This window comes from Nanorana parkeri, unplaced genomic scaffold, assembly GCF_000935625.1.
Source record: "Nanorana parkeri isolate BGI_ZX_2015 unplaced genomic scaffold, ASM93562v1 scaffold180, whole genome shotgun sequence".
NCBI lineage: Eukaryota > Metazoa > Chordata > Amphibia > Anura > Dicroglossidae > Nanorana > Nanorana parkeri.
This window is the reverse complement of record NW_017306448.1, coordinates 2663293-2677253: the sequence shown is the minus strand read 5'-3', so window position 1 is coordinate 2677253 and position 13961 is coordinate 2663293. Positions and strand designations below refer to the sequence as shown.

Genomic DNA, 13961 nt, shown 5'->3' with positions numbered 1-13961 from the left:
AGGTTCATGTTTCACAGCCATGCATTGTATTGTTTACTGTAAATGCCTATATGCCTCTACAACAGTATCTGGTGACCTAGCCCACTGAAATGGCAGGTCATAAAATGTTGATCAAGAAATGTCTTGGTAATCGTGAGGCTGCCTTCACACATTTGTGTTTTAATTCATGTCAACGCACTTGAATTGATACATGTCAATTTTTTGTGTGTGTGTGGGCTGCACAGTGCACAAATAGGGGTAAATGCACCCTAAAGGGCTTGTAACAATCTATATACACAACTGTACCTTAAAGTGTATGTAAAAACAACAATTTTTTTGTTTTGGATGGAATGTGTTAGGAGTAGACCATCTATCAAGTTTTTATTGCTGTCTGTGTCGTTCACCATCTCTATTCGCCCTGGTTATCATTGTCACCTAGACAGAAAGTGATGGGAAATATAAAATGTTACAGTGGTCAGGAAATGTGGAGTAAATCATCAAATGGTGACAAATGGTCTGGTGACAACTACCTAAGATGGGAATTCCCCTCATTTTGGGTAGATTTCCTCTCATTCTCACTCTTGTCAATTTTTAATTTTTACTGGCTTTTATACATTGTATTGGATTATTCAGAAGTACTCTAAATGAGTGAAAACCTTATGCAATTTTGGGTTTGAGAAGCTCACTACTGCCCTCTGTGTGTGACGAACATGTGTCTAAAAATTGCCATGTCTTTCTTTATTTTCCCCTTACCCAGATAGCAAGGATAACTTGCTACAAACTTGTGGCAGGGTGAAATTGTAATTTTGTTAACTTGCTGCACATATTCCTGGCAAGTTGTAGACTTGCAGAACACTCGCAGCACAAGTTCTAGTTGACACTTTTTGAATTTGTAGCAAATTTGCTTGGCAAGTCTACAGCAAGAGTCCTGCAGGTTATATCCCTATTTCAGACTTAGCATGAATATAATAAGGCCTCTGGATGGCAATGCCAACCTTTACTAGTCATCTTGTGCTTTGGCGCTTGCCTTAGGACACATGTAACTCTTTGTATTGGAGGCTTTCAGTAGACTGCAGTGTGAACAGAAAAAAAGGCACCATTAGGGTTGGCGTTACTATTAAGCAAAGTAGACCTGTACCTAGAGGTAAATACATTGAAAGTCTGAGTTACCTCCTAAAAACGTGATTAACCTCAAGCAGCTGCTATAAAAATACCTTAAAGTATATACAGGTATAGACAATTATACGAAATACAGCACTAAGATGGGATCTTTCCTTAAATTTTTTCTTACTGGATGGGTGCGGAATAACCGTAATTAGGAGAACTGATGCTGCGACACGCATCATTGTCTGTACCTAGAGGTGGTGGAGGCAAAGTGACTGTTTTTTTACTATATAGTTATCAGTTGAGCTTATTTTCCCTTCATCAACATATATATAGTCCGATTCTGCAGCTCAGCTCACGCTGTATTCCTCCCGCAGGTGCAGGTTGTAAGTGTATGCTCACCATGCATACAAACTCCTCTCATATGTTTCGACAATTTCGTTTACTCATAGAGGTATGGTATGAGGTAGGGATGCACCGATAACGATACTAGTATCGGTATCTGTGCCGATACCGAGTATTTGGGCGAGTACTCGTAGTCGCCCAAATGCTCTGATACCTTTCCCGACACTGGAAAAATCCGGTCAGAGGGAGATTTCCTCTGACCAGCAGTGCCATGAGGGAACATGGAAGCTGGCTCCATGCTGTTTGGCTGGCTCGATGCTGGTTGGCTGGGAAGCCGGCTTCCCAGCCAATCGGCAACGAGCCGGCCAAACAAATCTGATAATATGGTGACACGACCCCCACCTTGCAGACCAATCATTCCCCTCACATAGATCCTCAGCAGCAGTCATTACTGTACCATCCCTCGGCCAGCTGGGCAGACACCACACTCCAAGCTCTCCCTGATCTGCCCTTGTCTCCTGTGTGCACAGCGCCAGCACCGCCTGCTTGATGTCTGAATGAGAGCACTGGGCACTCTGCGCATGCGTAGTAGCAGGCTGAGGGCCGATCACGTGGGCGCTGTACACACAGGTGACATGGGCAGATCTGGGAGAGCTTGGAGAACGGTGTCTGCCCAGCTGGCAGAGGGACATCTGTGGCACGGTAATGAATGCTGCTGAGGATCAATGTGAGGGGAATGAGGTGTCTGCAGGGTGGAGCTTGTGTCACCATATTGTCAGATCTGTTTGGCCGGCCTCAATGCCGATTGGGTTGGAACCTGGCTTCCCGGCCAATCAAGAAGCCGGGCGGTGGGTAATGACACGCTGCCTAGCTCCCTGATTGCCTGGGAAGCCGGCTCTATGCTACCGGAAATACTGGTATCAGTACTTGGTATCGGTGAGTACCGAAATATAAATATGGGTACTGGTATTTGATACCGAAAAAACGGTATTGGTGCATTCCTAGTATGAGGTATGAGTAAGCCACATTGGTGAAACATGTGAGAAGAGTTTGCTCTTTGGTCTGGGGAGCTTGTTGTTATGTACACATGATTTTGCATCAATAAACACCGGATTCATTGCTTGTATCTTGCGGAGTGTGGTTATTCCCCGGTTTTCTTTGATTTACACATTATTACAATTCTATGCCAGTCTAGGCCAAGTAAAGCAGGAAAATGCTTTGAAATTGTTGCTCCCGTCCTAGCAGGGAAGTGTTGGTTTGGCAGTAGGCTCCTGTAATGGAAACCCAGCCCTAAGCATGATTGAATAATTTCTTTTTACTGTAAATGCTCAAGGGTCAGTATAATTAGCTGTCATTAGCAGTATGCATAATTCGAGTTGGCAACCTCTGGCTTACCCAACCACAAGCTCAAAATGAGTATTTTCAGATTACTAGCAATCAGAGGATTTGATATAGCAGGTGGTCCAACTGTTTGTACATATTTTCAGGTCTAGAAACAACATTTTGAGCACTTGGCTGTGTTCCCTATGCGTGTTTCCATGCTGATTTCTCAAATTTGACTCCAGAAAACATTTTCATTCTAAGATCCTGACTAATAAATGCAAATCACAAAGCTGAAAAAGCATAAAAAGATGCAGAATTACGAGTATGCAGTTTTATTACCTATTTTGGGGCATTCAAGCTTGTAATGCTCCATATTGTTGAATGTAACAATTACTTCTCATCTTTGTTTACAATCACTTTCAGGATAATGTGATGCATTCATTAAGTTTAATTGTCCGATAGATGAAGGTGAATGGGTACTTACTTTGAGTATATCCAAATCATTGAAGGCAATGGCATGTATCACATGGTACAAGTGTTCTTAGTAAAACAATGCCCTATAACAAATTGGCTGCTTCTGTAAAAGATATAAAGACCGGTAAGATGGCACCTCTCTGTGTTATCCATATGGCTCACAATAAAACAACCGTTCACACTTAGGCAATGACAATACTGTATAGTGGTAAAAAGAAGACAAACATTTCAAGGTCATGAAATAGTTTTTGGGGGACAGAGTATTCAGTTTATTAGCCTTCCTTCTTACCTTTTAGTAAGCACGTTGCAATGAGCACAAGTGAATAATGATACACTTGTATTCAGACTCCATCCCCTTTTATTACCAACCATTCATGAGTATATTCTTGTAATTATAAATAAATAATTGAAGATTAAAGTAACACTAAACTCAAGAGTGAGATCTTAAAAATGTATTTAAGTACCCTTACTATTAACAAAAATGTATCTTATTTGTGTATCACTTGGCTGTAGATCCTCAAATCATCTCTGAATTTGTACTGACACTGTCCTTCCTTCCTCATAGCAGCGTGATTACTAAAAGGTAAGAGGAAGGCTAATAAACTGAATACTCTCCCCCCAAAAAACTATTCCATGACCTTGAAACATTTGTAGCAGCAGGCTATCCAGATCACAAATCCCTTGATCAGTGAGACATGGGCAGATTTATGTTAGATAGACATGGGAAATCCCCCAGATGCCTTTAAGTAATAGTCATTCATATTTAAATATTTATTATAAACTCAGACAGTTCCGTTTTTCTGTTTCCTTTTGGACAGGTCAGCTTCATGCCGTCCAGCTTCTATGTCAGTTCTACAGTACATATGAGGTCAATGAAGCTCAATGCATCATTTACAATGAATACCAGTTGTCCTTAGCCAAGAAAATGGCAGACAAAGTATTGGAAGGCCAAGTCCTTGAAACCATCAGTCAACTGTACTTATCTTTAGGTACTGAAAGGTGAGATCAGAATTGAAAAGTGTCCTGTTTATTGCGATGCTATGATCCATTACTTGATTTGAGCAATGCACTTTTATTTTCTTTATGAGCTTTTAATCCCTATCATAGTACCAGTGACAATAGATAGGCACTTAAGCTGGCCACTGAATGGTGGGATTTGACCATCTCACAGCTTTTTCCCTGGCCAGAAACACTTTAGCACAAGCATTGCTGTTTAAAGTGTGCCATCAGAGTGCAATTGATGGAAGAGAAGTTACGTCGGGGGATTGGTCACGTGGAGAAGAGGAAGCTGGTGGGAGCGAGGGATAAGGTAAGTAAAACTGATTTTTAAGGGTACCATAGGCAAAAATGAGCATTTAAGACTTGCAGTGTGGTGGGACAACCAATGCAAAAGTAGTTTTTCAATTTTCTTAGAGTTCAGCTTTAACCCAATCATTAAAAGCTAATTGAAGCTTGAATATCTTAATTGAATTTAAAAATTTTTATTTAGTTTTTATAAATATGCAGTTTTCATTAAAATAATACCGGGAGATCTTGTGATTAAGTTCCTTCCTATCATCAGGTGATAACTGACAACCATTTGTAATCCCTGCATTGTCACCCTGTCAAATGAACAACTGGTGGAGAATACAGGCAACTGTGCCAACACACAATGCACAGACATGGTCCACCATTGTCACCATCAGGGGGCCTGTCCTGCGTAATGATATCCTGCTGCTGCTTGAGTGTGGCTTGTAGACAGAAAGTGGCTGAAAGAGGCTGGAGAAAATGATTGGCACTGACAAAGGATGAAAAAGTGCTGAAAACAGTACTTTATGAAAACCAAAACACTAAGCTTTAACACCCTAAATGTTGTCCCATTAGAGTTTAGACCTACTGAAAGGCTGTGTTGTGCTATATTTCAATACTAAAGTCAGACATGTTTCTTGTTTTAGAGCCTGCAGATCAGCCCTGGAATACACCAAAAGGAGTCTGGGTATTTTTATTGACCTTCAAGCCAAAGAGAAGGAAGCCTATGCATGGTTAATGGCTGGGAAGATTTATTATATTCTGGATCAGAATGAGCTGGTGGATCTGTATATTCAGGTACACACTGCTATAACAAAGGGGTCTGATATGTAAAGATTGGCCAATGTCTGAAATTGCTTCACCTTTATAAATAAGCTGCAGAGTGTCTATTTTAGTTTATTTTTGTATATTAGTATATTTAGCAATCTTGTAACTCTTGCTATAAATCGTCGTTTTCAATAAAAGCAACACACAAGAGCAACAACAACGTACAAGTGCAGTAACACACTGCAACCAATCAGATTTCAGTTAACGGGTTATTAAAACCTCATTTGTTTTTGCATATATCTACTGCTAGCAAGCAGTAGATATATGCAAAGCGATAAAAAAACTTTTTTTTAAAAAGGGTTAATACTTATCTGTGTCTCCACCGTGCGTTCCCGTCCGAACATCTGAACATTTCTCGGGGGGCCGCAAAGGATCTTGGGACAGGCGCATGCGCAGTTCAGATGTCCGGCCGGGAGACGAGGAGAGACACAAGGTAAGTCTATGGAGCAGTGTGTACCCGCACAGACTCCGTGGGACATCAGAGAAGAGGAAAAGAAGATAATTGGATTAGGAGGCATCATTTAAGGTAAGCCCTTACATTAGCACTGTGGGGGGGGGGTTGCCCTTAATGTCACTTTAAGTGAGGTCAGATCAGTGCAAGAAAAATTTCGATTGGCTGCTGTAAGCTACTGCACTTCTCTAAAAAACAAACAAACAAACACATTTTTGACTATTTCCCCCTTCCAGTTAATAAAGTCATATAGCCATACAATCAACAAAGCAGATAAGTAAAGTACTGAGCTTTGAAGAGGTAAATGATGGGAGTCAAGTATAACTACTGTACATCTGAATGCCTTTCTTAGAACAGTTTTAAAAGTTAGGTCTAGCCCTATTTGTTGCTGTGTAGTATTGTGAATTATAACCCTAAGGGCCAAGTCCAATCAAAGTGGAGCAGGTCCAGGCTGGACACTATGAGGATGATATAATTAACCCTGTATGAGCCAAGACACCATGTATCTCTAAGCCTGATGAAGGGGACCCTGCGAGGCCCCGAAAGCGCTTGCCAATGGGATACAGCTATTGGCAATAAAATATTTTGCTTTTTCAATTTATGGTGTGCTGGTGACATTCTTCTATTGATGGTAAAAAGGTGACCCACCCATAGACTTCCTACATCTCCTGGAGAATCTCTTTGCAGCAGTCATTTGTTCTTTCTATTTGTTACAACTATTATTGATCTAAGGGACTATGGCCTGTATCATAAATAAATAAATGGCACACAAAAAGACTGGAATAAGTTTATGCTGCCGTAGGCACCCCTAAATATTCATTCAGACATCCAAATACACTGGACAACAATCCTCATTTACCTTAATTAGGGGAATGAGAATTGTTGTGTGACTCCATTTAAATGGGAGACAGGAGTCCAGTTATGGAGCGGACAATCCATGGGCAATATTGGCGAATAGGTAGAGCACTTTTTCATTGTTTGAAGTCCAAATTGGTCATTATTTTTTTTTAATCTTTCAGCAGTTAACTGTATGAATTATGAAAATTAAAACCTATTCAAGCTATTGGAGGTGGTTTATTCTGTATTTATATACAAAACTATCAAAAGACTGAATAGTCCACTGATTAAAGCTCGCTATACACCTTTAAGATATCCCTTCCATGCCAAACAGCGTGGGTGGCTGTAAGAATACCAGAACAGCAACTGCAGCTGACTGGATACAGTTACTATGTGGTAAACAATTTGCCACCTGGCTCCTTTTGATAAAAGTCAATTGAAAAATATGAATGATTTATAAATAAAGAGGGAGAACATAATTGTGTTTATTACTTTTGCGTTCATGTGCATCTTTTTGAATCTCGTACTATTTCTTCCCAGGTAGCTCAGAATGTAGCTCTGTGTACTGGAGACCCAAATCTAGGCATGGCCCTGTATGAAGCTTGTGGAGATATATTCTTCAATGGGACCAGTGACAGAGACAAGGCGGTGACCTTTTACAGGGTAGAGTATGAAATAAAACGTATTCTACAGTATTTTCATTAAAGTGCTTTCTGCGTACACCTCCAAAGCTTGTATATGCAGAAGAGCCTCCAGTGCATGATCTAGGATGCAATTGGTCTGGCTGTCAAAGGCTCTCTCAGAGAAGAGGGCATAGATAGCAAGCAAGGTGAATATATGTGCTACATTTACCAATGATTGGGTTGGGCATATTCCTTTTTTTCACAACATGATGCATCATTTTTCTTTGCTTGACACCCCTTCTCTTCATTAGGCTTTGTTCTGAGATCAGGAGTTTAGAACTTTAAATTACCACTCTCTGCATTGTCACACTTTTCCTAACTACCCCCTAGCTCAAAGGCTGTTATACACTTATCATTTTTTCTCAGTCAGCTAACGCTAACAGCATGGATAGGGGTATGCCACCTGAATAAGAATTTGTCACCTGGCTCTATTAATTTTCAGATCAAAGGATATGGGTGGGAGGCTGTGAACAGAGCCACTAACAAAGTGAATTTTGTCTGGCCCATCAAGAACTGGCTGAAATGTATTCTGTGTATGGCCAGCCTATAGTATCTACTTAACACTTAGCTACCCCTTCATAACCTAACACCTGATTTTAGCTCTCTAACCTCCTGAGGTCAACACCTACCTGACTCAACCCTATATTTATCCTCAACATTAGGACACTCTTTTTGTAACATACACACCTCATCCTGCACCAGGAACCAGGAAGCTCTGTGCTGAAGCAGAACCTTTTTCCGGGATCTCGACATTAGAAGTTACTGATCCACCTTTTCTTTACGCTTTTTGTTGGCTAACACCTAGTGATCTTATAAGGACTGAAAATACTAACATTTTAACCAGAGTTTTTAAAATATCATCACACAATATGCAGGGTCTTGGTCTACATTTTGCACCAAAGCGCTATAGTTTTTAGATACATCTTTGTGCTATACACATTTTATTTATTTATTGGTTCAGGATTGCGCCCTTCCACTTGCTGTGAAGACAGGGAACGAGAAGGCTGAACTCCAGCTCTGCAATAAACTCACGGGCTTGTTGATGAGCATTAAAGATTACGAGGAGGCACTGGACTATGCCAAAACGGCATTAGCACTGAGTGTGAACTTAGGTAAATAATGGATTATTAGTTATATTTGATAACATGAAGCAGACACATTGTTGTAATAAAGAGAACCTGTACCCCAATTGTAACTGTTAGTTCTCCCAAGAAAGTACACCAGAAAATGTCTTCTATTCCCATTATCCAGAAAAGACCGATTTGTGCCTTCTCTGATTTAGGATTATTGTGTTAATGGGGACTGGCTTTCCTGGTTTCATGGTTGAAATGCAACTGAAGCGTAAACCTTTTTTTTTAGTTTTGGATATCGTGTTGAAGGTTTAGAACACCTGTCAGGTTTGTATTTCTCTCTGTGCCCTCATTAGGGAGATTCATCCTCTTTATTTGTCCAGGTGACAATTATAACTGAATCTTCCAGTTGGGACAATTGGGAAAGTTCTGGTGGCCCTGCTGACCACCAGGGATTTCACTTACCTCATCTTGAAAGGATTTCAAGTGAAACGTTCACGTGAACTGTTATCTTTGTCATTCCACATGCACTGTGACAATAATCTTTTATATTTATGATGCATATTCACTTGTGAGATGCATTCACACACAACTGTGTGTTCATATGGACTCACGATATTGAATTTAAAAATATTTTTGGCTGTCCTCAGGATAGTATAAGCCTAAAGTCAACTTTGCGGCAATTGCCCCCATAATCAATTATCATAAATAATAACAAAGCTGTTACTGAATTATTCTGATCACTAATGCAGTATGCCCATAACATAAGTGAATGGGGAAACAGCTCTGCAGCTTAATTGGTCAAAATTAGTTGACCTGCACAGGAAGTATGGGTAAGTACTGGCTGCTGTTATAACAACATATTTGATTAAAATTGAGGCTCACTGAATTATAAGTTGCACCTTTCTGTTGATAAATTGTTATTTTAATTTAAATCACAGTGCCTGATAAATGTTTTTGCCAACACTATCAACTAAATAACAGTCCGTGTTTTAGGTAATCAGCTGAATGAGCGAGTGGCCTATCATAGACTAGGCGGGATCTATACTCACCTGAATCAGTGTGAATTGGCTGAACATTTCTACCTGAAGGCCTTGTCCCTCTGCTCTTCTCCTCTGGAATTGGAGGAAGAGACCATCTACTACATGAAGGTTTACCTCATTCTGGGAGACATCATATTCTATCACCTTAAGGTGAGGAATAATCAAATCCAAAACCACACCTAATAATGTGAACTTGATTATGGCATATGGCTGGCACAGTTTAGAATACTATTCTGATTTAATGCCCAATTGAAGTCTAATCTCCTCCAAATTGTATTGTGTTTAACTACTTTTTGCTTGGAAATCACTTTACATACCCTTTTCTCTTAGTAGATATGTTTTCATGCCCCTCCAGTGCTCTGTGCTGGTATAGTATAGTAACAGCCACACCACTCATCACAAGTGTCCTTACTTAAACTTGTAGTGCTGAGGAAGAGAGGGGGCATGTCTGACCAACTCTGTTAGATTACAAAGTACAATAGGTCAAAATCTCCTGCCTATTGGACTGTACAGTTTTATGTTGACACCCTTGCAACTGTTATAGCAGGAACGTTATGGTAAAACTAGGAAAATTATGCTTATTAGTATAATATCTACATGACTAAATGTCAATTTCTGGAGTTTAATTCGGCTTTAAATGGAACTGGATTTCTAAACCCCACTAGACCACTAGATCCCCACCAACACTACTTCCTTTATTGCTCTTATGTACACCTAATTGAAAAATCAGACTACAGACTAGTACTATGCCATATTTTCGACATTGGCCTGGCTGATAGTGCAGACTAAGTTCAACTTATATCATAAAGTTGAGATATGAATATATACTGCAGGACAAGGAGGTGCGGGGTGGCATGTAAGGAAAGGAAGGAGACTGTCAGAGTGTTCTAGGTTGTTAAGAGCACTTAGCAAACTGGGACACTCTGCCTAGCTTCCTGCCAAGCTCACTGATGTCATTGGCTCCTGGCAAGCAGTGACATCAGTGAGCTGAACGGGACCAGACTCTAACAAAGTTGCCTGTTTCACCGCATCGTCCTCCCCCGGACGACCACTATCCGCAACTATCAGCAAAGCCCTATCCCCTTCCCTGAGAAGCACTATCAGCAGCACCCCCAGCTCTATAGCCTATAGGGTTGGGACAGCCCTGGTCACCAGGATTGAAAGTAATGGGGAAATTCAAAATGTTGAGTTGTCTTCAGAACAGGGAAAGAGGGGACATCTTCCAATGGGGACACTTGTTCAAGTAACAACTGTCTGGCATATAGTATATATATTCTCTTACTTCCTGTTGTGCCTACAGGGCAGGAAATGAAAGGAAATCTGGTAATTGTGACACAGAGGGCAGAGGAAAATAGAGTGAAAACAGAAAGAGGATTATTTAACCATTCCCAATCTACCCAAACTGGAAAACTAAAAGGGTTGCCTTTAAATATACTTTAATATACTGTTTAGGCAAACACATTGGATGGATTTTTCTCAAGCGTGAACAAAAGCAAGGTGAGGTAAAGTAAACCTGTGCTCACCTCAAACTAGAGATGCACCGATACCAATACTAATATCGGTGCTGATGCCGAGTATTTGTGCAAGTACTCATACTCGCCCAAATGCTCTGACACCCAGCCCGATTCTTGAGCTTCTGGTATCAGGAAGCTGGGCAACGAGTCATTACACGCTGCCCAGCTTCCTGGTTGGCCGGGAAGCTGGCTCCATGCTCCCTCGTCATTTGTGACGAGGGAGCATGGAGCCGGCTTTGCGTCCATTCAGGAAGCCGGGCAGTGTGTAATGACTCGCTGCATGGCTTCCTGGTTGGTCGGGAAACTGGCCCATTAGGAAACCGGGCACACTGTATAATGACGTGGTGCCCGGCTTTCTGATTGGCCGGGAACTTTCTGATTGGCCTAGTGACGAGAGGCATGGAGACGGCTTCCCTGCTAATTGGGAAGCCGGTTGGCGAGTCTTTACATGCCGCCCGGCTTCCCGGCTATTTAGGAAGCCAGGTGGCGAGTCATTACACCCCGCCTGGCTTCCTTAATGGGACTTCCGGTATCGGTATTCGGCGGGTACCAAAAAAAATTATATCGGTACTCGTACTTGATACCAGAAAAACGGTATTGGTGCATCCCTTCCTCAAATATTCAATGGTATTTGGAATTTTTTTTAAAGGGAATTGTTCCTGCACAAGCTTGAAGTAAATACAGGTTGACTTTGCTGCACATTATCTTACTTCACACCTTAATAAATCAGGACCAACTATCTGTGACCCCCAACAGAGAGATTATTGCAGCTCTAAAACTGTGGTCACACTTAAAGTTGAACTCCGGACAGAAAAATGTTAATTTATTATATTCCTTAATAGTTTAATAGCCACAAAGGACATATCCACTTTGTGAGTAGCAGTGACATCATCACTATGCTGCATATAGCGTGTGCAGAGATCAGAGTAGTAGGAGGGGCCCAGCAGGCTCCATTCAATGCAGGCTGCCTGCAGAAAAATACAAGAGGGGGCGGAGACAATACCAGTCACCCTGCACAAGGTGAGGGAGCAGCTGTGACCGGTCTTACATGAAGCTTCACAGAGGCAAAGTTTCACACCGGGTTATTGCACAGTTCTGGAGGAAATACACAAAGCTTACCAAAATTCAAGGAAGAATACAGATAACATTTGCTTTTCGGTGTCGAGTCCGAGTACCGATATTTTTTCCCGGTACTCGCCGATACCGAATACCGATATCGGACGTCCCATTAAGGAAGCCGAAGAAGCATAAAGCCGGGACCCGGCTTCCTGATTGGCCAGCTTTCCGACCAATCAGGAAGCTGGGCATTGAGTCATTACACGCTGCCCGGCTTCCTGATTGGCTGGGAAGCCGGCTCTATGCTCCCTTGTCACAAGTGACAAGGAAGCATGGAGCCAACTTCCTGACCAATCAGGAAGCCAGGCAGCGTGTAATGACTTGCTGCCCGGCTTCCTGATACCGGAAGCTCAAGTATCGGGCTAGGCATCGGAGCATTAGGGTGAGTACTAGTATCGGTATGGGTGCTTTCCTAATTATCGGTATATTATTTTCAGTGAGATACAAACAATACATCTGCATTTGTAGATTACAACTGATATTCTATCATTTCATGAAATTTTCCACTTGTATTTTAGGATCCATACGACGCTGCTGGATATTATTATCTTGCCCTGGCGGCCGCAATGGATTTAGGCAACAAGAAGTCTCAGCTGAAGATTTACACCCAGCTTGCTGTGATCTACCACAATTTCCTGATGGACAGAGAAAAATCCCTTTTCTTTTATCAGAAAGCCAGGGCCTTTGCCACAGACCTGAATGTACGAAGGATTAACCTTTCACCAGTGCAGTATAATCAGAATCCTCCATAAGGGTTGATCAGTGGAAAAACACAAAGGGCATTATTTATTATCCATGTGAAAATCAATGATGTGCAGATATCAGTTAGCCAATTAAACATCAGCTTACAGCAGCCTAGGCTGGGTAGACTAAAGCTATTAATTAAGTTTTAAAAACATTCATAAATACATATATATTTTAGAAGCTTATCATAGATGTAAAGGCCAACTCCATATTTTCAAATACACATCTAACTGTCCCGTAATACCATGGCAGAAAATTTGCAGCCCTACCATCACTCACTAAAAATACAGTTCATCGTTTTATAGTATAGTGTTATATACGGAAGAGCCCTGGGGCCATGCTAAAAAAAATATGAAACATAATTCTGTTTTTTTTTAAAGTCAGAATTCTGTGTTTTATAGCCAGAATTCTGACTTTTAATCTCTGAATTCTGACTTTTAAACTCGGAATTCTGACTTTTAAACACAGAATTATGTTTCATATTTTTTTTAGCATGGCCCCAGGGCTCTTCTGTACTCTTCCGTACTTCCATAGTTATATACCAAAGTTCTATAAAAGTCAAATATTTGATATTTGATTTGTATGCAAGATTGCATGTTTTGAAATGCACACTTTGCTGTCATTAGCAACTCTTGTACTTATAATGGCTTTATCTGTTCTACAATTATTACAATTGGTATAGATGACTGCACATCATTGATTTTTACATGTTAATTAAATGTTCCTTCAAGTCTTATAACTTACAGTATAAAAATTTTATTTTATATTGTACATTTATAAAAAGAAGTTTTTATCTTGTATATTTACAGCATCCAATGACCTCTTACAGCACGGTATAAAATTAATATAATGTTCTCTGAAGAACATACATTTATTACAGAACAAATAATTTGATGATATCATGGGTTACCTGTTTGAAATCAAAATTAGCATTTTCAATTGATTTTGAAAGTTTACAAGTCTAGAAACAAATATTTTATATAATCTTAATTAAATCTTTTAAATAAAATTTTTATTTTACAAAAAATAAAATGACTCCCACTTTGTAAAGACTGCTGGGCTTTCTTTCCGTACTTCCATAGTTATATACCAAAGTTCTATAAAAGTCAAATATTTGATATTTGATTTGTATGCAAGATTGCATGTTTTGAAATGCACACTTT

The 13961-nt window shown here is 40.4% G+C and overlaps 1 protein-coding gene across 1 annotated transcript in view; it reads left to right on the top strand.

Annotated features, from left to right (window-relative positions):
* Positions 1-12806, top strand: part of SH3TC1 (SH3 domain and tetratricopeptide repeats 1) — a 38828-nt gene extending 26022 nt beyond the window's left edge. The window contains exons 12-17 of the mRNA XM_018554963.1: positions 4044-4224; positions 5160-5310; positions 7169-7291; positions 8273-8423; positions 9378-9574; positions 12573-12806. Coding sequence (XP_018410465.1) covers positions 4044-4224; positions 5160-5310; positions 7169-7291; positions 8273-8423; positions 9378-9574; positions 12573-12806 — 1037 coding nt within the window. The remainder of the gene's footprint in view (positions 1-4043; positions 4225-5159; positions 5311-7168; positions 7292-8272; positions 8424-9377; positions 9575-12572) is intronic.
* Positions 12807-13961: the final 1155 nt, after the last annotated feature.